This window comes from Phalacrocorax aristotelis, chromosome 14, assembly GCF_949628215.1.
Source record: "Phalacrocorax aristotelis chromosome 14, bGulAri2.1, whole genome shotgun sequence".
In the NCBI taxonomy this organism is placed as follows: Eukaryota; Metazoa; Chordata; class Aves; order Suliformes; family Phalacrocoracidae; genus Phalacrocorax; species Phalacrocorax aristotelis.
The window spans coordinates 17,755,767-17,782,892 of NC_134289.1; the positions used below are offsets into that span (position 1 = coordinate 17,755,767).

The 27,126-nt window shown below is 40.1% G+C and overlaps 1 protein-coding gene across 4 annotated transcripts in view; it reads right to left on the minus strand.

Moving 5' to 3' along the window:
- The window catches only part of ZSWIM8 (zinc finger SWIM-type containing 8), a 65,121-nt gene that overhangs the window by 26,302 nt on the left and 11,693 nt on the right, over positions 1 to 27,126 (minus strand). For all 4 annotated transcript variants that reach the window (XM_075109435.1, XM_075109434.1, XM_075109433.1 and 1 more), the window contains exons 2-7: positions 16,572 to 16,725; positions 14,794 to 14,888; positions 8,748 to 8,920; positions 6,836 to 6,943; positions 1,645 to 1,726; positions 248 to 368 (exon numbers count right to left, since the gene is read on the minus strand). In XM_075109435.1, the coding sequence (XP_074965536.1) occupies positions 248 to 368; positions 1,645 to 1,726; positions 6,836 to 6,943; positions 8,748 to 8,920; positions 14,794 to 14,888; positions 16,572 to 16,725 (733 nt within the window). The remainder of the gene's footprint in view (positions 1 to 247; positions 369 to 1,644; positions 1,727 to 6,835; positions 6,944 to 8,747; positions 8,921 to 14,793; positions 14,889 to 16,571; positions 16,726 to 27,126) is intronic.

Sequence of the window (27,126 nt, forward strand, 5' to 3'; positions counted from 1 at the left end):
TGCATAACACAAAAGACAGGATGCCTAACGAGACTGAGAACACCACACAAGCAAGGTATTGTGCAAATACAGTGTGCTCTACTGAAATAACATTGGACAAGCTATGCAAAAATACAGTCCAGAAGAGTGGCCACAAAACCAAGCAGCCTTCAAGACCATGGCATCACATAAGGGTACAGGCTATACAGTGAATGAGCTTACAGATTACATGAATAACACATTTTCCCTTCAATGGGAAACAGTCTACCTGAAAACAACAGGAGAGGGTCCACAAAATTTATGAAGGGTTTTCTTTATGTTGTCACTCAGAGTAGATTCATCTAAGTACCAGGTGCTTTGATCTGATGCAGAGGGTCCAGCAGTGGGATCTTGACAAAAGAATAACACATATACAGTCTGCAGGCTTTGAAGATATTTTCCTCTGTGTGCCCAACCACAGAGATTACAGGGTTTTGCAGCATTTCTCAGTTTATGTAACCCATTGCAGAACTCACTATTCAGAACTACCTCCAAATGCTATCGTAACATTATGTTAACCACTGACAACGCCAAATTGGGAGACATGTATGGCATGTTGAATGGTAGCACTACAGCCAGTGGGACCAGGAGAAATTCAAGGTCTGTGTCAACAGCCACCTCAAAGTTCTGTGAGGAAAAATGCAAACTTCTGTACCTGGGACAGAAAACCCCATGCATCAGTACAGATTGGAAACCAAACGGCTGAGTAGCTGACAGGGTTTGGTGATTATGGTGGACGCAAACCTGAACACAAACCAAGTGCAAACTTTCACTGAAAACACAAAACAAAATGAAACAAAAAAAACCCCAACCTGCAAACTGGGCTATATTAAGAAAAGCACAGCTAGCAGATTTAAGGAACTTATTTTATCCCCCTCTACCTGGCACTGAAAGTTACAGCTGGAATATTGTATCCAGTTTTGAGTCCCCCAGACCAGGAACATTACTGCGGAACCAGAGAGGATATAGTGGAGGGGTATCAAGATAGGTGGGGACACAGAACACATGACCTGTGGGGTGAGACTGAGGAAGATAGGCTAAATTCATCTAAAAAGAAGAGGGTAAGGGGTGATCATTAACAGCCTACAACTACTTGGAGTCACATGCACAATGCAGACAAACTCTTCTTGGTAGTAGTAGATGATAAAAAATAATATTCATATTGGACATTAGGAAAAAGTTCTTGACCAAAAGGGTAATGCAGCACTAAAATAGGAATACTCTAACATCTCTGGTAACCAAGACTTGGCTAAGCTAGCCCAAGCCACAGTTATCCCAATCTAGTGTTGCGAACGGTCCTGTTTCCAGTAGGAGGCTGGAGAAGTCCCCTCCAATCAACATTTCCAGGAATTAATACCAACTCAAAAAGAAAAATATTTTGTTAGAAAGGTGCACTGCCTGATGCTCCCTCCCCTTGCGTACACACTGAGGTGTCCATCACATCAGCAAGTGCCCGTTGCTGTGCCATATATACATGCAAGTGCCTGTATTTATCCTTTTTCCTTGACCTCCACCTGCAATCCCAGCTACATGGTAACAGACCAGTTCAGAAACTCAGCGCAATGAAAATATATCCACCTCCTATCTGTGACACAGACTACTGAAACAAGATGATATCAAGGTTACCTGGGGCTCCACACACTGTGTTGATGGCAGTAGACTGAGAAGATAACAGCTCATCCAGCAAGCGCTGAGCAGTTGGAAGAATCTGAAAACAAGAAGCAAACTTTCAATATACACGGTATTTCTTATCCTGATATACCCAGCCAAAGATCTGCCTAGATTTTCATGATTGAAGGACTCTCAATTTCAGAAGTATCAACTACACGCAGTCATACTTTCAAGAAAGGACTATAGAGGGTGCTAAAGATTATACATTAGCAAACCAGCTGTTACACTTTCTCACAGCAAACCTATATCCAAAGCTTACTTCCCACATTCACACCTTAGGAAGTAAACAAAAGTATCATAGGTTATTAGTTCCCTTCTCATTTCTTGAGGAGTAGGAGCCCACAGAGGGTGATACTGCAGCTAATTTTGAGAGATATGGAAGTGACTGCACCCAAGGTCACCATTTTCCTGCACTTTGAGCGTTCTTTATTTCTTGTTCCTAAATCATTTCTCTAAAACCCAAGCTAATGGGAAAAGAGGAGCAAACTATAAATTACATCTATACATAAATTTTGGGGCAGAGTTTAGCTTATTTACCATTCTGTTAGCAAAGAAACCATATATATGCATATATAAACACTGACTCAATAGTAAACACGTAATTTCAGCACTAAACTAATGCAATCATAGTTTCTGGACAGTTCGGAGCACAAGCAGAGAAGTCTCACACCTGACTGCAAAATCATAAGCAGATATACCCTTAACGTGCTCTTTTTGAAAGAAAAATGCATAGTAGAAAGAAAGTGTTTTTTCCAAAACTAAGCCTGGGCTGAAACCACAGATCCATTTAGCCTTTAGCACACATGCTTAAAACAGGTTCGGCATATAGTCAGAATTTAAATGACTTGCAACAGAACATCTGACATCCTCCCACCTCTCCCCACACAATAGCTGAGGTGAAAGATCATGCTTACTGTAAAGCAAGGGACATTGAGTACACCTGTATTTGCAAATAATACGGACCCATCTCAAACAGATGGAAGAAAATGCTTCAGAAGGATATTTTGCATTTGAGTCACCTGAAGAAACAAACTCAGCATTAAGCTATTCTTGTACTTTCTTCCACTACTATATATTTTAAGTCCCCACAAGGCAGAAAAGTCACAGGTCTAGGCAATGTCACACCTTGCCGTCCATTTTGGCGCCCAATGTGGGGCACGAAAGGTTTGAGATAACGACAGATTTGATTGGAATGTGCTAGGTGGAATTTATAGCGGTTATTGCTGTTTAGCTATTAACTGGCAGGCTTCTGTGCTTGCTAGGGGGCTCGCCTGACTTACTGTATGCCTTAAAATCTAGTGCTCATTAGTGGTGCTTTTTGCTTTCACTGCTCGCTGTACTGCTGTACTGCTTATCCCCTTCCCCTGCCGGGCCTGGGAACACTCTGATAACAGCCATGGCGATGCGCCTGGGCTGGCAGATGGCCAGGGCCCCGCTGCTGTTTCTGTGCTGCTGCACTGGACAGGCTGGAACTCCAGTGTGAACTCGAGTCAGAGGGACTGTGAGCTGTGGATGGGTCCATGTGGGAGCAGGGCACCCCAAAGCATCTGTGTCTGTGTATAAGCCCATGCCAGAGCATGTATATCGCGAAGCATCTGTGGCCTTGGTTATGTCTGCACCACAGCAGGTATACCTCTGAGGCAATTGCGGCCCAGGGGTATATCCATCTTGGGGAAGATACACCTCAAAGTGTCTGTGGCTGTAGATAAGTCTGTGCTGCAGCAGGTACACCTTGAAGCATCAGTGGCTGTGCATGAGGTTATGCCAGAGCACCTCAAAGTGCGTGGCCATGGATAAGCCCACAACAGAGCAGGCTTACTTCTGGAGGGACTGCAGCCATGGGCAAGGCCATGTTGGAGCACGTTTATTTCTGGAGGGACTGCAGCCATAGACAAAGCCATGTTTGAGCAGGTTTATTTCTGGAGGGACTGCAGCTGTGGGTCATGCCATGTTGGAGCAGGTTTATTTCTGGAGGGACTGCAGCCATAGACAAAGCCATGTTTGAGCAGGTTTATTTCTGGAGGGACTGCAGCTGTGGGTCAGGCCATGCTGGAGCAGGTACAGCTCTGAAAGCATTGAGGCCCATGCAGAAGGCCACGCTGGAACAGGCGCACCTCAAAGCGACTGTGGCTCTGGATAAGTCTATGCTGCAGCAGGTGTAGCCCTGGAGAGACTGTGGCTCCTGGGTAAGGCTTGGAGCAGGTACAACCCTAAAGGACCACAGTCTGTGGATAAGTCCAAACCACAGCAGGGGCAAGGGGAGGAGTTCATTACAATGTTAAACCTGATGGTCTGGTCTAAATTGAACAGGGGTGGAGACTGCAATGGAAATACCTTTAAATTGTTCTAACCCAGGATTTGAGTTACGTATTATGGAAATTACTATAGCAGAAACCCCTGGTGGCTAGCTAGGCTGGGAGCAAGGGGAGGAGTTCATTGCAATGTTAAAACCTATAACCTGGCCCAAAGGGGCCAGGGGTGGAGATTGTGATGGATATACCTTTAAATTGTTATAACTTGTGATTTGAGTTGCATGTTATAGGAATTAGTACAGCAGGAACCACCTGAACCAATGGAGGACAAGCCTTTCAAGAAGCAGTGCAAGTGCAGCAGTGACCCGACCTGAGCTGGCTTTGGTGCCCAGTAACTCCACGCAACACACCACCTCTCCTGTTCTGCGTGACCACAAGAACAGATGGAGCCCAAAGCTGTGGACTAAATGATATCTGTGTATTTTATCAAAGGATGGGAAGGGGGGTGGAGGTTAATGAGGTTGTATTGGATAGCGTGGAATGTGAGCGTGATGTAAATGCTATGGAATAAGGGGTGGATACTGTCCTGGTTTCAGCTGGGATAGAGTTAAATTTCTTCATAGTAGCTAGCATGAGGCTATGTTTTAGATTTTTGCTGGAAAAAGCAGTGATAATGTGGAGATGTTTTAGTTGTTGCTAAGTAGTGCTTACACTGGTCAAGGACTTTTTCAGCTCCCCGTGCTCTGCCTGGTGCACAAGAAGCTGGGAGGGGAAACAGCCAGAGGAGCTGACCCAAACTGACCCACGGGATATTCCATACCATATGATGCCATGCTCAGTATATAAAGCTGGGGAAGAAGGAGGAAGGGGGGACGTTTGGGGCAATGGCGTTTGCCTTCCCAAGTCACCGTTATGCGTGATGGAGCCCTGCTCTCCTGGGGATGGCTGAGCACCTGCCTGCCCGTGGGAAGGAGTGAATGAATTCCTCGGTTTGCTTTGCTTCCGCGCGCAGCTTTTGCTTTACCTATTCAACTGTCTTTATCTCAACCCACGAGTTGCCTCACTTTTACTCTTCCGATTCTCTCCCCTGTCCCACCAGGGGGGAGTGAGTGAGCGGCTGCGTGGTGCTTGGTTGCTGGCTGGGGCTAAACCATGACACACCTTAAGGCTGAAGTACCAGGGACCTGCAGTGACTCTCCTCCAGGCATTTTTGTGAAGATATTAATATTTAATTGGAACAGGAGTACTGGCTTCATGAGGGGTAATAGCTCTTGGGAGAACTGGGTAATAAATTCCAGCTGCTCAGAATCACTGACATTTTCATAGATACGGAAAACACTTTCTACAGAGATTTTGGAAAACATGTCCTTAACTAGCTGTATTCCTACAGACCAGCTTCCTTTTACACTTGAAAGTAATTCAGCATATTACTTTACCATGATGTAATTCATAAGCTGGAAATAAGAATAAAATAGAATCCTGTGTACAGCCTACTCTGATTCTACACCGTGTAGTCAAAATACAGGGTCTCAAGGTATCAGAAACCTTAAAGACCAGGAATGAGACTGGTGGAAGAGTTTGGGGTATGCCTTGCCTTTTTCGAGGGAATTACACAACACATCTTAAGATGCATCTGCCAATAAAAGCCAGACTTTTCTATTGGGCAGCATCCATCAGATTATCTGGCAAGATAGTAATAATGAAATTAAATAAACCAGATGTTCCTGGGTGAACACACTGGTACACATGACCGAAGGAGATATAAACCCTGCAAAAAGGAGCAGACAGAACACTTGAAAGCAAACACCTCACAGGCGATTCAGGAAACAATTACCACCACTGCTCGCCTTTCAAAACCCTCCTTTATTACGCACCAGACTATATGACATAAAGCTCCGAGTCCTTTGGGAGAGAAGAAAAGCTTCGTCTGTTACATAATGCAGCAAGAAGCACACACTATTGCTGCTGAACTCCCAGCAACAAAAAAGCAGTATTTTTATATCACTTTCATACGATACGATTCCTCCATTTTCTCTCATAAGATGATCAGTATTTCCATAGGAAATTTAGAGGACATTTCAGCAATAGAATACCTTAGTGTCCTAAGCACAGCACCATAATATGAATTTTAGGCACATGCTGACAGTAACCTAACTCCTACTTAAGACATTATGCACACATTACTGAAATAGGACAGATACCCATGCAGGGCAGTTTTTCTCAACCTCCTTTGGTTGAACAAAAAAATTGCCTTGTATTTTTAAAGCAAACATTTACAATCACTTAGGTATTCCTGTATACTTTGTGCAAGCATTTTAGGCAGATAATATAAATGACCTGACCTTGAATAACATAGGTATTTAAGCAATAAGAGAGCAGATTTTGCCTTTGATTAACAAAATTTCATGTCTATTACTTTCCATAACCCAAATTATTCTTATGAATCACCAAGAAGCTACAGTGGGGGAAGTCAAAAGGTCACCGAGTGCATTAGAAAGTGCCCACCTAAGGCATAAACAGCACATCCCATGGGTCGCCTTCTCCACTTAACTAACCAAACACACAAAAAAACAGCCACCTGATTTGTTCTGACCTAACTTTTTCACCACCATGCATTTATTTTATTATGTTTGGTCTTCCACAAGCTAAGTGCATATTCATGCTAACATGAATAGCCACCACTTTTCTTCTTCCTTTTAAGACACTTCTGATCTTTTACTTGGCAATAGACAATTGTGAAATATTAAGAAGGGCAAACCAGAAAAGGGCAAGAACTGAAAGCCTTTGCAGCAACTCACAACTGAGTAGCATAACTGGTTATCTTGCAACAAAAGACATCATATAAATTGACCCATAATAAAGATAACTGAATTTAACAAAAAGTCCCCATTTACCTGTTGTGGAAGTTCACTGATTAGGTACTGAGCGAATTTTTGCAATTGGTCTCTTTGTAGCCGAGACAAGGACTCAGAAACAGGTGCTCGTAAGCATACTGCAGATGCCTGAAGGAAGAAAAGGAGATATAAACTGCCATTAACAGGTCAGACTTAATGAAGCTGTGTCCATGAATGGATGAAGTGCCATGAACAGTAGCTATGCTGATGCAGATCATGCTTGGCCTTGAAGGACAATTTTTATTTTCTGTAATTACCTGGCATGTCACAGATAAGATGCAAATAAGCTGTCTAGGCTTTATAAAAGCTGTTTTAAAGAATTTCTTTTCAAGGAAACTGCTTTAACAGATGTGCTTAAGATCTGTTGTTGCTAGTAATTGCACAAATACTGGCAGGGATTTCACAAACAAACCTCTAAAATAGGACATTATTCTTTAAGCTTCTGGCAAACCAACCAGCTCTGTGGGGGGCTGTTTCACAGAATCACAACCACCTCATTTATCTCATTAGAGGTTTTTTGGTCAATCTTAAAATCAATCTCTTTCCATCTCTTAGAAGAACTTGGGCGATAAAAAAAATTCACCACTAGTTTCTTAACCTTTTTCACTCTACAGAATAAATAAATAAATACAAAATACAAAACAAAACCCAAAACCTAACCAAATAGCACCTACATAAAAATTTAACCTGGAAACAGGCAAGAGCAGTTTAATAATAAAGACCCTTCTGATATTGATTTGTCTACATAGGTCAACATACCTTGGCTTGTAACTTGCCAGTGTCAGCAGTCAGTATAAACAAATGCAAAAATCCTTTCACTATCATTTTTCAGGTAGAAGACAGACTGGATGGAAAGGAACGATTTTTATCTTAAACAGGTCCAAACTTTCTGAGCGTAAATAATATAAATGAAAATTTGTTTCCTATCCTCCCTCTCCATACCCACCTTTTAAAAGTGGAACTAATAATTCAAAGCAGAACCCATTTTTTTGCCAAGTCTCTAGTCCTAAGTACAAAAAGTACACTGATATTGCAATGATTACACAAGAGTATCAAATTAAGCCTATTACAATTGTCCATTATGAAATATTAACAAGATTCAGCAGGTTATTAGCACTTATTTAAGAATCTGGAGTTGATCATTAGCATGTTAGCTATAAAATGTTCCATGAGAGCAGAATATCTTCTGTTCCTTTCAATCATCCAAGCTTAATCCTTCCTTAAAATGTATTTCTCAGCTTCCCAAGACTAAGGAAATTAAGCTGCATGTAAGACTGAACCCTCAACTTGTGTATTTCATGTTGATTCCTGCATTTTCACCTGGAGTTCACTGGGATAAGAAATACCTACTTTTCACTCTATACAAGACCACACAGAATACAAGCAGTCAAGCAAAAACATAAACTTAACTGACCATTTGAAACCCACAAGTCAAAACGACGCTTATCTGCCTCAGTATGTGTTACAATTAACTGGTGAACATAAAAGCCACTGATCAAAATTACTTTCCTTCTGCACTCTGAATGATCAAACAACCAAAAGAAAGAGCTTTCAAATCCCATATTTACAAAGACTTTTAATAAAAGACTAACTATTGGTGACCTTTCACTCCTTGCAGAACTGAAGAAAGAATGAGTAGTTCTAGCACTTAAATGAGAAACAGGAGAGGGCCAAAAAGGAGTCCGTATCTACCCTTAGCAATTTGCTTATTATCAGAGGACATTCTGCAGTTTAGAGCCTCAGACAATTCACTCTGCAGACTGCAACCGTGAGTGCACATTTGCACAATCTGTAACCAAAAGGAGTGCCAAGAACAATCTCCCTAAACAGAGTGCATGTTGCATAAAACTGTAACGAGGAGAGGCTCCGAGAAGATCCCTAGCAGAGAGCAGAACTGTATTTAAAGGCCTACATTGTGTATCCGGAAGAGGCAGAGCGCCACGACGTGAGCACACCACTTGGCCCCAGCTCCGCAGGTACAGCTGCATGACGTGATCCTGCATCGATCAAACATCACCGCCACGTTATACGCACCTTTGGGTGGCACCATCTGTGGGGGTACCACAGTGGCACTCAGATGGAAACCTGTTAAAATTCAAAAGTCCAGAGTTACTCTTCTGGTGCTTGGGAGACAGATTCAGCTAGAACAGAAATTTAGGTATGTGCCCTGTAAACAGCAAACCAACGCATCTAGCAACATCATCCATATAGGGATGGGCATAGATCTAGAGTCTCCAGCACTTGTTTCTTCCCAATCAGCTGCAGCAGGATATTAGCAAAGAAGCATAACGTGTTATAAGAAGTTCAAAAATACCAGCTTTTAATACGTTAATTTATTTATAGATTTATTTCTATTAATATATAACAAAGAAAAGCAGAACTGGATAAAGACATCGCTAAAAAGTGTGGGGTTTTGATCACAGGGCCAAAGCTAGACTATATATATTTTAGACATGATTTCTATGTTAACTAACTCTGGCAATTGTACAGAACAGGCTAGGTGACGTCTTCAGAATTATTTCCAAGTCAGTCACCTTTCACAATTTTACAGCAAACTAAAGAAAGTAGTACTTACACATTTAACTTTCACTTTGTGGCTTCAGATGCTACCCATTTCTCATAACTTATGTACCTCCTTGCAATTTTGCACATATCCCATTTTTATAAACCATGTACTCAGAACAAACAAAAAAAAAGCCCTCCTGCTTAGACTAAAATCAACGGAAAAGGGAAATTTCAGCAACAACACTTGAACGAATCCAGCCCCATTAACCTGTGATCAAACACATAAATTACAAATCTCATCTCAGGCAGGATGACAAACAACCTTAATGAGGCTTGGCTTTGTGTAAACTCATGTACAATGCACACCAGTTGTAGCCATCACGCAGCTTCCTCTACAGACCATGGTTATCCAGAGGCACACGTACTATGACGAGGAAAAGGCCATCAGGAGTATGAATCTTCTACTTGTCTTGAAGGTCCCTATCACCAGTTAATCATCCTCTACAGCCACGAGTATCGGCCTCAGAGCCTTTTTGCTAGTCTCAAATTCAGTTTTAATGAAGCACAGAAAGCACCAAGGGTATCAAAGCCAAAATCAAAATTCAGTCCAACAGTCTACCTTAAGTGAATAAATATGGCTCGGGACAGATGATTGAAATAGTTCCTCCATCATCAGCACAGGATGTACATTAAAAACCCACACTACTAAGTTCTACTATGATAATGTAAGATTATTATAATGATGGTGTTCAGGAGTGTACGTGATCTACTAGATCCCATTTAAAACAATGTGTACTACTTCTTTCTCAAAATATAACCCCTCTGCCGATACAAACTTGTTCTCACCTTGCTTAACCTTTCTATTTCTTCTGTTCACCAGAATTCAATTCCTCTTACTGATGTGGGTGATTATTTTCATTAGTACATGTAATGCCACCCAAATTCTTCAGCCATTTTAGCAATTGGAACAGAATCAAAACAAAAGGCGGCATTCACCACAAAATTACTGCACTGCTTATTACTAGCTACAGTTCTAATTTATGTTCCACACTTGGATAACACAACCCAAACAATTCAGCTAGTCCTTCCGTTATACTGGAAGCATGTCAGACTAATGCCAAAATGCCCTAATTTTCACAAAAGCAAATTAAGCATTTCACAAATTGGAATTACAGCAATTCTGTCTCACCAAGAAAAAGAAGTATTCAAAAGGTGTTAGACAAGAATGAATCACAGCTATACACCCTTATCAAGCTCCTACCATGAAATTTTTATTCGTATGTGAAGACAGTTAACTGAGTAAATGCAAAGATGGAAGAACAGATATGAAATGAGACAAAGAAAATTTAAGGGCTTCAGCATGACATATCACAAGCTTCAGCTCAAACTGTAGCTTGATGAACATGTCTGCCACTGGCTAATTCAAGTAGCTTTGCCTAATTCTTCTGCACCACCAGTGTTCCTGTACTGAACAACTGTTTGTGGGATGGCAGAGGAAACCATACCAGGAAAAAAATCTGGATTAAATTAATGGTTACTTTTACCAGGCAAAATACTACAATTCAGTCCACTGCACAACCTACAAAAGTCTGAGCCTGCAGGGACTGAAAAGTAACTATGAGGGCCACCATTCAGGAGCACTTAGCCCAACACTACTGTTTAAAGAAATGGTCATCAAATTGTACTTGTTTACAGTCCAGTGCAACTATTGTCTTCTCCTGCAGACCACAGCTCTTACCCTCCTGCTTAAATGCGAAGACAAGAATCACATCTACTGCACACCTGAGTGACCTGGCCACCTCAAGGAGCCCACAAGAATGTTCTTCCCTCCCACCCACTCTCTGCTCCCACTACCTGATAACAGCTTATTTAATCTATGCATAAAGCTACATTACAAAAAGGTGTCTGCATGTACCAGCAGCATTCATTCTGCAGCTGCATGTAGCCCACCGGAAAAAACTAAGATCTATACCCTGTTCTTGGCAAGCTCAACTCCCAGGAGACATCAAGAATGAATGCAGACCAGAGGAATTGCTCTGCCAGGAGTCTCACCCACTCTGGCTACCATTTTTCTTAAAAGCACTGTGGGCACAGAGCAAGCTTAGTGCTTCTGTGAAAGCACTTAGGTTTTCTACACAGAAAGTGCATCTTACACTTCTTATGAGCACCAGATTTACTACTCACACACAAAACAAATACGTCAAGCAGCCAGCACCAACACTTCAGAGTACATGTCAGGTATATGCACTGTACAACATACTTGCTATGCACAGAGAACACCAGGAGTGTTCTATTGCACCCATGATGCAGGTTTTATTATGTAGTGAAAGAAGGGTAGCAGCACACTGTCCTCTGATACTCCGTTAAGACACATGGTTTGATCAAATGCAAAAGCTGGAAATAATCAACTGCTGTCTAGACTAGGTCCTACAAAATAGAGATGGCTTCTTTTTCAGTCCATAACTTATCCTTCTCACTGCTCCACCCTGAAACTTAATCTTTCAGGAAAAGTATCCAACAGAAATGTATGCTACCTGCTGGTTAAAATCCAGTTTTCAGAATTTTAGGATAGCTACGTCAATGTCTTTTGCATTTAATATTTATTTTATCATTAAACTAATTTATTGTGAAACTTCCAGTCTGTTTATTAATTTTTCTGACGTCCTATTAGTCCTCGTGATTTCAGGTGGAAATGCACAAACTGGAAACACCCCAAGCTACTCAGTAAGCAACTGGAACGAAAAGATTTAAGTGACCTGTAAGTTAGCAACAGCCTACTAAGAATAATCCTTGCAATACAGCTTTCAAGCTTTCTTCACTTATACTCGGTAGTTCTGATGCCCCTATAACAATGCCAGCAAACACACCTCTGCACAGAGTTTAAGAACTTTTTTCTCTGTCTTTCCCAGGACTGACAGAAATGGGAAAATGATAGCTGAGCAAAAGCTTTTAGACAGGAAGTAAAGCAAGGCAATTTTGGACATTTGTTTGTTTTAAACCAAGATAGGAGAATCTCTAAAAAGTAGAGACGTAGAGACACTATTCAAGGAGATAGAGAGTCAGAATCCAGACTGAACCTGCTGCTGCCTTCCTCATTTGTTAAAAAGAAATTAAGACTAACAAAGAAAAAATTCCCTGAAATCAGCAACTACAACATACCTATTTGAGAACAGTAATAATGTCTTCAGTGCAAGGAGGCGGGTATATGACTGCCACAAAGGAAATGTGCAGCAGAAGGTCTACAGAAGCCAATTCTTTGTGTATACACAGGAGAACACTCTTTAAAAGTGGGGTTTTGGAATGTGATGAAGAGGTGCTATTGTTCAGAAATTATGGATATGGATTTGCGTGTGGACATGACTAAGATTACTCATTTATTTTTTAAAAAAAAAATTCTTATACTACAAAGGGAAATGTGACAAAAAGAGCACAAAGCACGTTTCAAGCTTTGTCCTATTGATCACAATATCACAATGCACTGCCCAATCCCCCTCCAAATCAAATCCCCTCTCCAGGGTTGCTTCATTTCCTGCGTTTCTTTTCCCATTTGTCAGTATATGAAACTCAAAACTACAACCACACACCTTAAAATCATTTGGAGTAGACAACTGAAATTATATCCACCCCACCTGTACTGCCCAGCTTCTGGACAGCTACCCACAGAGAGAAGAGAGGGAAGAAAAAAAGAGAAAAACAAACAAAAAAAACCACCACAACCCACCACACAACACAGAACCAAAACCCAAACCCCTCCATTAGATAAAGTTCTTTTAGGAGAAAACAGCGTTACTGTTTAAACAAAATTACTTCCTTCCCTTCCACACCTAATCATTTCTCAAGAAGCCCAGTTGCGGTAAGTGTCCCCTGTATCATTCACCACCTCCTCTTTTTCCCTACTCCTCTCCTCCTCCCCCAAGCACAGGTTTTGCACTAATATTCCTGCCTAGCCTTTGTTCATTTACATTGCTTTACACCTCCTCGCCTTTTCAATTTACTACTGAAGCAAGTTTTGACCAAAATCTTAGCATTGTTTGTTAAATATTCTGTTCTTTTCCATTGTGAAAGTCCCAGGAATTACTGAATTTCAGCCAGTTGCATTTTAACTCATTTTCTCTCTCAAACATTTGCCTTCCTGAAGTTCAGCAGCTGCCTTATAGGCTTCTCTCAGCACCTCAGTCGTGACATCAGGAGCTTACGCACGCACTCAAAAGTCAGGTTAATCCTACTTGGCTCAATTTGATCGATGTTCCAAAACTTACTGTCTGGTCTCACTGACAACTCAATACACCCCTTATGAATGAAGAAGTACTTCACTTTCATTCCCAAGAATTCCTGCTATTGTTATTACAGTAGACAAAGGACTAGGTAAAATCCTTTCACATGCTTTTCCCTACATTCAGGTAACAGTTCATCAGTCTCTTACAATTTGCGTATCTCAATGACTATCTCCTTCTCTTTTTATTGCCCCCAAACTTTTACAGTACGAGTCCCTTCTATTCCCTTTTTGAGGGTCCTTTACCTAAATTTATTCATTCCACTGATCACTGACAGTTAAGTATTACTGTTACTAGCAACTAAACAGGCCTATAGACGTCTTTATCCCTCATCACAGGAAAATACAGGAACTTTCCTCCTTAACATCATACAGCTATCTATATTATAATTTTTCTTATTACAACCAGGCTCATTTCCCACATGCCAATTAATATTCTGATCCTGAAGCTTACACTTAGAGAAAAAAACAACACATCTGCATTGGATTGACATGGCCCACCTTGACATACTAATGTCTTTATCTCATATAATGCCTTCTGGTCTAACAGCTGTCCCTGGAAAAGCCAACTCAACATTCTTCTTTACTTCAAAGGTTTTAATGAAAAATCCAGAGTCCAATTCTTTGTTTAAGATTAGTGTCTATAACCATAAAACATAAAAAGAACAAGATAAGCAAGGAGAAGCGATAAAACCAACTGTCCGGCAACAGGGATTTCCTTCTGCCAAAATACTACATAAGTAACTGTATTATTAACACAACTCTCTTGCTGCAAGAATAATTAAACCTTGCAAACTTCCTCTCTGCCATACATGCACTTTAGGCAAAGCATTCATTTGATCAGACCACTGGTAAACCAAGTTCTCTTTACCAATGAGGAATTTAAGCATTATGGAGACAAAGGCATTCTACACAGTTTTTTCCAAAACGCTGAGACAGATTAAGGATCTAATTTTCAGAACATTTCTGGCTTTCCACTCAGTTTCACAGCTGAGCTGATGAGGCTGAAATAAACACAGAATTTAGCTTAAGACATTATAAAGAGTACATGTGGCAGGGACTTTAGTCTAAGATGCCAGAAAAGCTTGTTTTGAGACATGGTCATACCACTGCTGTCCCATCGCAGATAAGGTTTTGGGAATCTGAAATGTCTAGAGACATGGAGCTGCCATGTTCTTACCTATCTGGAGAGGGTCTTTGACAGCCCTCACCCGGAACAGCTGCTCCCCTCGCTGGAACTCATCTGCACTGCCATTCGCCAAACACGAGTACAATCTGCAAGCGATACACATAACATGTCAAGATCAGTCTGTTTTTGAGAAATTTCACATTATTATCCACTTGCATTCTTTGTTGACATGGCTTTTGAAAAATCTTTACTATCTTCATCTTTAAGATGAAGTCCAGCTCTTTCCTGCCATTTCTCCATTACAATTCAACCATAAAAATCATTAGTCTCTTCCTAACTGGGTTTGTGTACAGACACTGGCATTTCTGAGAACTTCAGCCTGAGCCTCCAAAATACAAGTTCATTCATAACCTAAAACTAAGCTTTTACATACAGTATAATATCAATTCAAGGTCCAATGTTCGCATGCAACAGTAAAAACTCCTTGTACTTCTAGATGAGTTACCTGCTGCTCACATGAGATTTTTTTTAACATCTGTGCTCATCAGAATAATGAACATGTATAACCAGCTGGCTTGCTCTATTCCCCAACAGGTGATCTGACTAATTCCATTGGCACTTTTGCTATTACCTCCCCAATCTGGTATCAGAACATTAGATGAATGCATCTAAGACCTTTCAGGATGATTCTTCCTAAAAGAGTATAATATCACTACTTTGCAACAGAATTCTGAATGTACAGTTACATGGGTAGGCCTCCTATAGTATAAAAACTTCAGCAAAAATACTTTGGTGAAAGATCTAAAAGCACAGAGTTTTTGACTATGTACTGACACAACTTATGTGGAAGCATAAGAAATATAGTCAACTCTGACTGTATCCACTCTGACCACTGATGTACTCAGCAAATTCTGATTCTCCTACTTACACCAACAAAAGGCTTGCGCAGCATACTGAGCTAGCCCTCCCCGGCAATTTCTGAGCCCAGTTAAAGCTCCGACACAAGCAACAGATTCAAACTGGAAAGAACGCTGCACAAGACTAACACAAGTAAGACACTGAGGTGCTGGAGCATGTCCAAAGAAGGTCAACAAAGCTAGTGAAGGGTCAAGAGCACAAGGGTCTTATGAGGAACAGCTGACAGAACTGGGGTTGTTTAGCCTGGAGAAGAGGAGACTGAGGGGAGACCTTATCGCTCTCTGCAACTGCCTGAAAGGAGGCTGTAGCAAAGTGGGTGTTGGTCTCTCTTCCCAAGTAACAAGTGATGGGATGAGGAGAAATTGCCTCAAGTTGCACCAGAGAAGGTTTAGATTGAATATTAGGAAAAATTTCTTCACTGAAGGGGTTATTACGCATTGGAACAGGCTGCCCAGGAAGTGGTTGAATCACCATTCCTGGAGGTATTTAAAAGATGTGCGGATGTGATGCTTAGGGACATGGTTTAGTGGTGGATTTGGCAGTGTTAGGTTTCCAGTTGGACTCGATGATCTTAAGGGTCTTTTCCAGCCTAAATGATTCTATGATTCTATATAGACAAAACTCTACAAACAAGTTACTGTCAGGCAAATTAAAGGGTGCATTTATTTTGCTATCATTTGCACACAGAACCTGCACATGCACGTGCTTTTCCTGGGATGTATGCAGGGAGCTCACCCTGAAATAAAACCCTGCATCATAGCATATCCCAGAGTAATCCATCCATGTATTACAAAATGCACACGAGAACAGCAGAAGCAGCAAATATATGGGACACCAAAAGAACAACAATTCTCCTCTAGTTAACAGAGCTTTTCCTTAAGTGTCAATGAAACAGAAATAATATTAATTACCTGATATCTTCCTCATTTTCTGGGAAACTCCAGAAGGCGATCCGAAGCTGCAGTTGCTCAGGCACTGGAGGATAAACTTTCTCCACCACCTCGAATGGAATGTGAAATGCAACCTGTTTTGCAGACAGTTCGACCAATGGGATCACCAGCCCATCTATCAAGACAAGAAACAAAGTGCAATTAGCCATTCAGAGAACAAAACTTATGAGAGTCTGAAGAGGTCAGAGCAGGGAGCTCTTCTACTTCCTCTCTTACCTCACTAAGTTCAAGGACCAATTTTGATAGACAGTAAAAGGCAGCACATAAATTTACTGAAGAATTGCCTGCCAACTTTATGTTTGTTTTCAGCCCCTCAGGCATGGGTACACGTTCCTAAAAAACCAGTCCTTTGTCAGGAGAGCTACATTAGCTTAGCAGACATCAAGTAACTAGAATTTTGTCTCCTGACAAAACTGAAACCATGTAGCAAGACCTAAGGTAACCAAATATTTTTCACACATTTCTGTTAGAATATGGCAGCAACATCCTGTGAATGCCAGGTGATTACACAGAGAACCTATTACAGTGTATCTTCACAAGGCAGCAACGGAAAGGTTATCCAAGAAGCTTAGTGTTGACTTTTTTGGTAACATTCAGTATTCGGCAATTTACAAGATCTTAATTTCAGTTAGTATTTGTTGTTTTATTCTCCTCACCACCACCTTTTGTATGATATCTGTCTTTATGTTTCAAGTTCTTTACAGAAGCAACTGGCAATTCATGTTTGTACAGTGCTGACTACACTGAGCCCACGAGGATCTTAACTGAAGGCACCAAGACCTTTATACAAATGCATTTAACTACCACCCTTCTACCAAAATAACTCCACTTTTTATGATTTTAAGTGCAGACAAAGAATTCTTATCATCAGGATATTGGGAGCCTTATGTTTCTGCTTCGCTCTGAGCTAGACTCCACTCCAGCCAGACTTGTCTAATCTGCAAGCACCTCACTGCTTTACTAAGATCACTTCCTGATCCATCACTACAGCAGCCTTGGTTCCCCCATCTTCCAAACCCTGTTGCCAAGAGCCTAAGTAATCCGGTTTCAGACATTCGATGTTATGACTCTTCAACTCCCTAACCAGCTTCTAAAACACCACTAGAAGCCAGAATGTAAACCAAGCTGGCCCTCAGCTTTGCCTCCCCACCAGCCTCCAGGCAACATATCAAAGGAAAACTTAAGCCCTGATGTCAGTAAGCACTTTCTCACCCTCTGCCTAGAGACGCCCTCCAGTCCAAACAGCTGGAAACCAGATAGGAAGGGAGAGGGCTTTCAAAGCGCATGCACACAGCAAAGCAGCAAACATCCCCCCAGTACTGAGCAGACCTGTCAAATGGAAGGATTGCATTAATATGGAAAGAAAATACAGCTTTCAAGCATCCATAGTTATGATTTTTTGATTGCAATAAAATTAGATTCATTAGGCAGCATTCACTTCTCCCGGACAGAGTTAGTCTTTTACTGTCAGGATTATTTCTCCATCACTAGTGACTTTTACTCTATATTATAGACGGAGCCTCTGTTTTACAGTGTTATAATCCCATCCACAAATGTGAGAGCAGCAGATTGTAAAGTGAACAATGATGGAAAAGTGGAGCGTCCCTTTCTCTACAGCTAGCAAATAAACAAGATTTTGGCAGAAAAATAATTTCATTTCCACTTTTGACAACCAGAACAGGTGTAAAGCTTTCATCAAGTTACTGAAAAAGTTTACTATTTTTAGTTAGTGTAATATAGTCAAATATTATTGCTGCTACTAGAGTAGTAGTAGATACCACAGAAGGTCCAAACAGAGCCACTTAAGTACTTGAAATTAGTCTGAGCAATGAAAGGAGAAGTATTTCTTGTGGTTTTAACTGCACTTTTTTTGTATAGAGGCACTTTATCCAAGTCCTTCATTACACAATACTAGAAAAGAGGTAACACCTGAACAACCTCTACAAGGTACAAGACTCAGAAAAAGTCTTCAGTACCAGGTGAAACACCTGCACGTTCTTCAAAGATCTGCAAGTCTGCAGCCTGGATGGTATTCCTTTTTACAAGGATTTGGTGCTGGGTATGAGGGTTAGATTAAAAATGCTAAAGACAGACTGAGTTCACAAAAAAGCAGCAAAGGCAAATGCATTCTGCTTATTATTCTATCAGCACACTTTATTCTTAAAAAAATATTTTACTTTACTGTTGCAATGGGCTAGGACACACATACAATAAGTTACTAGGTCTCAATGAAACTAGTAGATTAGTACTGGTACTAGGAGCAGTAGTGCGATCACAGCAATTACCCTCCGATCTCTCAATTACATAGTATGGCTGTTCTCTTTGAAGCTACACTAGCTCAAGAAAAATACTTTGACAAGTGTTACTGAAATTACCTCTCCTGAGAAGACACTTCTTCCAAGTAGGAAGACAACATGAGCTCTCCTCATCTGCTCCAGTGTAATGTCCAGTGCAAGTCAGCCAGCTTGATTTTAACAGTTCTACACAGAGAACTAAGGTAACAGGCTGACTTTGCATTGAGCTCATTAACTGATTCATCAGCTGTACCGTGTTAGTAGAAATCAGCCAAAGACAGGTGGCCAATTATCTGGCATACCTACCATAGCCCACAGTCAGACATTCACAGCACATAGCCTAGACATTTTCAGAATAAGGTGAAAGCAGTAGAACCTGGGGGCGTGTCTAAAAAAGCAATAACCTTATCTATAAGACAATGCATCTCTCAAATTCTGCATTTTCTATAGGGAAAAAGAGTCATGGAAGAGAAATGGTAGAAGGTAATGGAAAAGTAGAAAATACCTTTTCAATCCTACATTAAGGACAGATGAATTCACAGTAGCTACCTTGGCACACAGTGTAAATACTAAAATTAAGAAGTTAAAAATCCCTAAGTTTCAAGGGGGTAGTGCCCCATGTAGCCAAGGTGAGAGACACATTTATCAAGGATGTGACTCAGCATCACAGGGTCTTTTCCCATTAGGCCTCCTATAAAGTCAGCTGGAGGGTCTGAGTTAGGTGCTTAAATTAGACTCCGAATAATCTCCTTTGAGTCCTAAACAAAGAGAGATCCATTCAAAAAGTTTGTCTCTAGATACACAAATCCAAGGTTGGTGAATTCATACCTACTTGTATCAAAAGGTATTATCAATAAAACAGACAAAAAGTAGTATCAGGTACTGTAATAAATACATTTTGAGCGTGAAAAGAAAGGAAAAGTCTGCTAACAAAGAAAAGGAGAAAGCACCACAGATTCTGCTCAGAAAGTAAAGATAAGGACCAGCAAGGAAGACTGCATATTCAATATAAAAAATGATACAGTAGTGAAGTCAAAGATGTAATACAAAATTGACAAACCTGCAAGATAAATCTATCCAAGGGAGAAGATAATTTTAAATTGTGGAGAAAAACTAGCAAGAATCACTGCTTCTTCTTGGGGAGCAGACATGATGACCCAAGCAGATCAAAGGAAGCATTTCAAGTCTTGGAAGAATAAAGTCACAGGCAAAGCATACGCAACCTCAGACAATTCTCACTTAGAGGTTAAATGACTAGCAAAACTTAGGCCAGGAAGGGATTTTGAGAGGCCGTCTAATCTATACCTCCTACCTAAGAAACAGGATCAAGTAGATCTAAAACTATTCCAAATAAATCACATCTATTTACTGCCACATGGAACATACAGCTTTGATGAGGACTATCCTACCCTTTTTGCTCCTGTTTTATGTCAGTTACAGATTTGATTTTTATAGCCATTTCATAACAGCCTAAACTTTAGCATAGACATAATTACTCCTGCCAGAAAAACAACAACAAAAACTCCTCCAAGCCCAAAACAGCCAACACAGGCTATGCACAGAGACATGCATTTTCACAGGTGGAAACAACTTCTGTGCCAGCAGGGCTTACCGACATCAGAATGCATGTGTAGCTACAGTGCTTAAACTTTCCTAATATAGGGTAGGCTGTAAAAAGTTGCAACAAACAATTATTCACAAAAACAGTTGATGTTCAAACTGAGCTATTATTCCTTCAGTACAATAATTGAGTTTCCATGATAGACAACTAGAGAAGGAACTGCTTGGATAGTCAGCGAAGTAGGGCCACGAGAATACCAAAGAGTTATTAAGTGGAACTGAAAGAAAAACCAGTTTCCATTGGGTTACTTTCGATGGACACACATGTCTAAAACTATATGTACAAGTGAATAAATACAAATGCAAGTGAACAAATTTCACAGCAAGAGATAAGCCACAGTGCAAAGGCAGAACATATTGCTTTTGCTAGATATACCTTAAGAAAAATGGCATGTTCAGATGCGTTATCTTTTTAGATATGAGTCTATAGCTTTGATTTTATAGCTATCCCTGGTCCTCACCTCACATTTCTCCTCAATTCTCCTGCTGGCTTCAGTCCAAAAATGTAATAGCACAGAACAAAGCAATACAACTATACACAGAACAAACAGATTAAGAAAATTAAGTGAAGCACTTCTGATATCAAAAGCTATAGTGAGAAGAACAGTAAAACTAACAGCAAATAAGCAGAGCGCTATCCTGATGAGTGAAGGAGGTGTGGGGGGGTGTTATAAAACCTGTTTTACAAATCTCATTTTAAAAATGATAAATGTTACATCTCTTTTTACAGGATTTGCCATGAAAGATAAATCTGTTACTGTAGAATGCACTTTAAGCATTTCTGCTTGTTTTATCTCAATTAAGTGCCTACCAGTAAAACGCCTCTTGACTTAAGTCAGTGACACATTCTCTCTCTGATACACCTTAAAACCAAAAAGTGCCAAGAACTCTCAGATATAAGCAAGCAGAGCAAACATTACATTTAACCATAACATACCTAAATAAAAACTCTTCAAAAATATTTGGTTTCTTACTGTTTTCTAGTTTTTGTACATTTCCTTCTAAAATTCTGCTGTTGGTTTTACTTTGTTCACTTGTTCTTTTTTCCTTTCTATAAATTTATTCTCAGAGTTGATGTCTTTAAGAAGTATGTGCCAGAGCAATATATTCCTTCAGGTCTCAAACTCTGCAGCAAACATCAGAAAACTTCACCTTTGCCTTGAACTCTGTAATACTCAAAGATGAATGCTGAGAATGTATTTTTAAAAAAATCAGTTTCCCAAGGTGAACATTGCAAAATGTAACATAAGCTTTTTAATTAAAAATTTACTCTTCATTTCAAATAAATTAGATCCAAGGCATCTAGGCCATTACTTATACTTCTTTACCTGTTCCTCTTCCTTGTACTGCATAATCAACATCCTATAAAAAGCAACCTATGTATTTTTAAAAATAAACAAAATTCACCACTGAAGTGAGGAGAAGACACATGGTATGTAACAGAAGCATGTTGCAAAAGTCTGAAAATAAGGCATTTTCTCTTCTTTCAGAAGCATTTCTCATCCAAAGCTCCATCCACGAGGCTCATTAACTTTAGTTCTCTTTTCAAACAGGCATTCAACTAAGAGCAGAACTGATTCAATGGGTCACAGACACACTACCACCACCGGTCAGTTTTCTGTAACATTAACATTTTTGACCAGGTAGGTCCCAGCCCTACAAAGTTATCAGAAAGGAATTACCTTCAGAAATGTTGAACTAATATATTTGCAGCCTATGTAAGCAGTAAGAGTACATTTCTGTATGCTGGTTTATGGCTTTCAAGCACAGACTTGTGAGATGGGTAGCTAATACATGTCCCATATAATTTCCCAAACTTCAGGCACCATTATAAAAAAATACAGCACATCTATAACATAGTAGTTACAGAATACATAGAAATGGTGGAATATTAAAATTCCCTTAAACAGTCTTGGGATTAAAATCTTGGGAGTAAATTAGACTAAGTGCAATTAAATGTAAGCTTCATGATGCAATCACAAACAGGATAGCTGTGCTTTCAAAGCGGCAAAGGAAAAGTTCTCCATCTGAGTAGAAGAGATATTGCAGTCACTCTACTCTGTGCTTCTAAGACTTAGAACATACAAAGTACTGAACCACAACCACCAAGCTCCAGAAAGAAACTAAATACTTAACATAAAAAAGCAACCAAAACATCTAACGTAATTTTAAACATAGAGAAGAGAGATAAAATACAAGCACTTAAAACAATAGAAGTATTTACCTTTAAACATCCATACCAAAATGGTTGTACTCTGTGTTGTAAAGGATTTTTCGAATCATGTAGCTGGTCTCAGAGGTGTTCATAGTGGAATCATACATACACACCCACATCACAGATTGCTCCAGCCCTACTGGAGCTAATGGCTGCTCTTATGGCAGCCCAGCAGACATGCCAAGTACTGGACAGGAGCCAAGATGAACTTCCTTGCCCTGAATACAATGCAAGAGAAGAAACCAAACCGGCAAGTCGAGGGGTGAGGACCCCACGCCTGAACCAAGACCCTGACAGTTGAATGGACACGAGGAGCTGCCACCCGCACCCAGTCCTGTTCCAGCTTGACTACGTGCAGAAAGAAGCATCAGAAAAGCTGAAGACAGTGTAGTATTCAAATACTGACTCCCAGTTGTCTTCAGTTAGCATTCCTCTGTTTCAGACTAATAATTCCATACCATCTTATACCAAGGGGAAAAAAAACCCCACAATGTTCTTTGCAAAAAACAAGCAAACCACAGTATTGCTAGAAAGTAGTTTATTTTCCTTTTACTGATCAAGGAAACCGATGTGAAGATACATGTTCCTGGTTCCTCAACTACTCAAGCAGTGTCAGTCTTAAAAAAATAGGCAACTCCTTTACACTGGAACACCTGCTGTACCAAGTCAGAATAATAAAGTTTCAATTATTTGTTTCTCAGATACTATCCACTCCAAACCAATTCCCTGCAAAACACCTCAGCATTCACAAAGCCACCTGCAACAACAAATGGACAGTCATAAACTCTAGAAAAAAAGCCTTTGGTGGAAATCATTTCTGTCTGTTTTTCACATGCTGTGACAGACGAAGAATAGGGATCAAGTGATGGAGAAAAGATGCTACAAACGCTGCTGCTGACTAATTGTTAATAAAGTGTGCTCAGAAAAGAGGACTAGAGGAAATATTCTGACTTCAGGGCTCCTTTGGTTTTCTTTCTCTCAATGTTTTTGTATTTTTAAAACGTCCAGATACTCGTAACAGGCTAGCAAGTGCAGCTAAACTGATCTAGAAAAATAGCAAGGGCAGGGCACTGTAATGCTATCATCAGGTATTTCAGGCAACGTTAGCCACAGGAAAAACTACAAATATGGGTTTCTCCACTAGGATTGTACAACAGGATGATGTTTTCACTATGCAAGAATAAAAATATATATATATATGTATACACACACACATATATGCATCTCTCTTTTTTTTTTTACACTAACAAATAGCCCTAGAGAGGACTAAGTGATTAACAAACTAGCAAAATGCTCCAGAGGACAAATCAAGATTCAATCTGAATCACTAGCATATTGATTCACCCACAGGATAAAGCAAACAAAAAAGAACTATGAGGGTTACTTGGTTATATTTTTCTTTCCATGTAATTCACCTGTTAAATTTGCCCATTACCTTTCTTCCTGCCTGTAAATAGTGCAGAATGCTCAGCAAGGAAACTTATCAACTAATTATGTTTTTTTTTTTTTAATTTAGGAACAGGTCTGCTGCTCTCTTGTTTACTGTTTTCTTCTTCCTCCCCCTCCACTGCTACTGCCCCCGCAAGCTTACTAACGGTATTAAAACCCTAACGGGATCTGTGTTTACAAGACCTTCTTATACCTCTTATTTTCCCACCTACAGTTATACAACTCTAGCTGGATCCCATAACCATTTTGCAGCAGAGAAATTACACTAACAATAACGTCGCAGGGTAGCAAATGCAGACATATTAATATCACGTTGAAACTGAAAAGAAGAATTGGGGGGAGGCCTACATCAGTCCTAAGCCACAGAATGACATTTTATGTGCGAAACAGTTGAGAAGACAAATAAGCAACAGAACTTTTTCATTAGCGTCTACTGGATAAGACTGATGAGATTCATAGCCAAAAACCGTTAAAAATACAAATCCCAGATGGGCAGATTATGTTCCAGAATTGGAAACCTCACACTTAACTGACAAACTGCAGCAACTATTACTACACAAATTCCGTTACAACCATCACAATAACATTTTAAGAATAATTATGGTGTTTTTTTAAATCCCACGCAAAAAAGTTCATTTTATCACAGGAGGGTGTCCAATTTACCCCCAGAGTCTCTGCCATCTACAGCAAAAGCCATAGCACAGAGTCAAATTTCAGCTGAATTTGATTTCTGAAAATTGGTTAACACTACATCACAAACAGCTCATACATGTAAGTCAGAATATTTAATGGCTCAAAATATTTTTTTTGCTGTATTTACATTTCCCTTCAAAACCAGAGAAGTATATTATTACTGGCTGACACCATGACTTCTGTCTCCAAGATTAAGATATTTTAGGAAGCACGGATTAGTTTATTTTATAAGGCAGACCTTAAAATACATCAAAATATCAAGAAGATAACACTCATTTTTTGTTTTGTGCACAAGCCCTATAGATTTTCAGAATACAATACTAAATCACGCTGTGTATTTGAAATGGATGAATTGGGTTTTTTCTTTCAGGTGTCAGTAATTTTAAACCTGTAAAGGCCTGCATTTCCCCTATGGTCATCTGAATTATTAGCAAAAAAAAAAACCACCAACACTTCTGACAAACCCATTTCACGATGGTTTTCTACACTCACTCTCTGCATGCATACAGAGCTTAAAAAAAAAAAAAAAAACAACCAAAACACAGCTGGCTTAACTTTGCTCACTTGTGGAGAAATGGCATCACCATCATTCTAACATCAAGCATTGAGACTACATCACAAAACAATTTTTGTTAAAGAATATGAGCACCTAACAGAGGAGGGATCCCACTCACTCAGCTCAACTCCTGCGGTATTTTATCTTTATGTTATTATTCTTAAAGTTACATCTTCAAAATCATAAAGCGTTTGAGTAGTATGCCAACTCCTGGTGACACTTCCACAAGATTTCATGAGGCATTGAAAAGCTGGTGAGGCTTTATAATGCTAAGCAATAACGGATAAGAGAACTAAAACTTAGAAGATGCATGATGTGTGTGTAAGGTCTAAGAGTCCTAACCCACTAATATTTTAAATCAGTAAGGGCACACCAAAAATCCCACAACTTTCCCTATAGTAATTCATCAATTCTTTCTGTTAGCAAAAAACTTCTACCAGCAGTAAAACCTTCTACTGCTGTATAAAGTGGTCATGACCTAACTTCAGAAGGGCTTTCTCTGAGATGCTCTACTTCCCAATGTTCCTCCTTTTAAAGGTAAAACAATGTTGAAAAAAAAGCAAGCAAACACAGATGAATAGCAGGGGTTCTTATGTTAGCCTGCAAAGCACACATAATGTATGCAGCATTTACTTTCCCTGAATTTCTCGAGATCTGTGGGGAAATTATTCCTTTTTCTTCCCACACTGTCTCCAAATGAGACTCCTCCCCTGAGAATCAGACCTCTCAGCCCTGTGCCACACCAGATGAGAACCAGAGACACAAAGGGAGCAAGTTTAACTTCCTCTGTCTGCCAGACCAAATACAACTTTGTTTAGAAACTTCCACAAAATTATTCAGAAACATTCTTTCATCCCACAAAAATATCAATGTCTGCCATAATCCTACTGCAACAGCAGCCAGCAGGGCTACTGCTACTCTTGCCACAACTTATTCAATAGGGACAAATTACAATTTAACCAAGTAATGTAGATAGTACTGGCGTTACCACGGGAAACCTGGGGTGCTTAGGACTGCTGAGCAGACCTGTGCCAGAAGAAAAAGGCCAATGCTTTCTGCTACAGGACTTTTTAGAAAATGACACAAGAAACAACTACTCATGGCAAGAGGCTACAATGTACGTGAAGATGGAGGCAAACTTCTCAGTACACCTTCTGGAAGCAGTTGCTTGCTTCTACTCACCCCAGCTTCCTCTGAGGTTTCCTGTGTCAGCAAGAACACTTCCAGAGGCAACACATCTGAAGGAATCCTCTTCAGAGCAGCATGAAGAAAATAACCACCCCTGTTGTGCTATTTGTCCTTTCACCACTGGTAAACATGACTACAGAGTTTTGATATGCCTAAGTAAATTTTAATTGCCAAGCAGATAACCCACTGTGTAACCAACCCTCAAAGGTCCTCTTGCAATTAGTAGACAGAAGAGCTGCACATCTGAAAACTTTTTCTGCACTCCAAAGGTCAGCTGGCTGAAGAACAGATTTCCCTTCTTTCCTTACAAACTTGTCTTCCTTGTGTCCTTAAAGCGTCATAGCCACAACACTCTTACTATATTAGAAACCAGATCTCTGGGAAAAAAGCACTTGAATCAAGTCCTCAGAACTTCAGGACAAGGCAAAGGTGGAAAGCTACAAATTCTATTTGGTAACCAAGATGTTTGATGGGGAGGGAAATAAAGATGAAACCAAAATC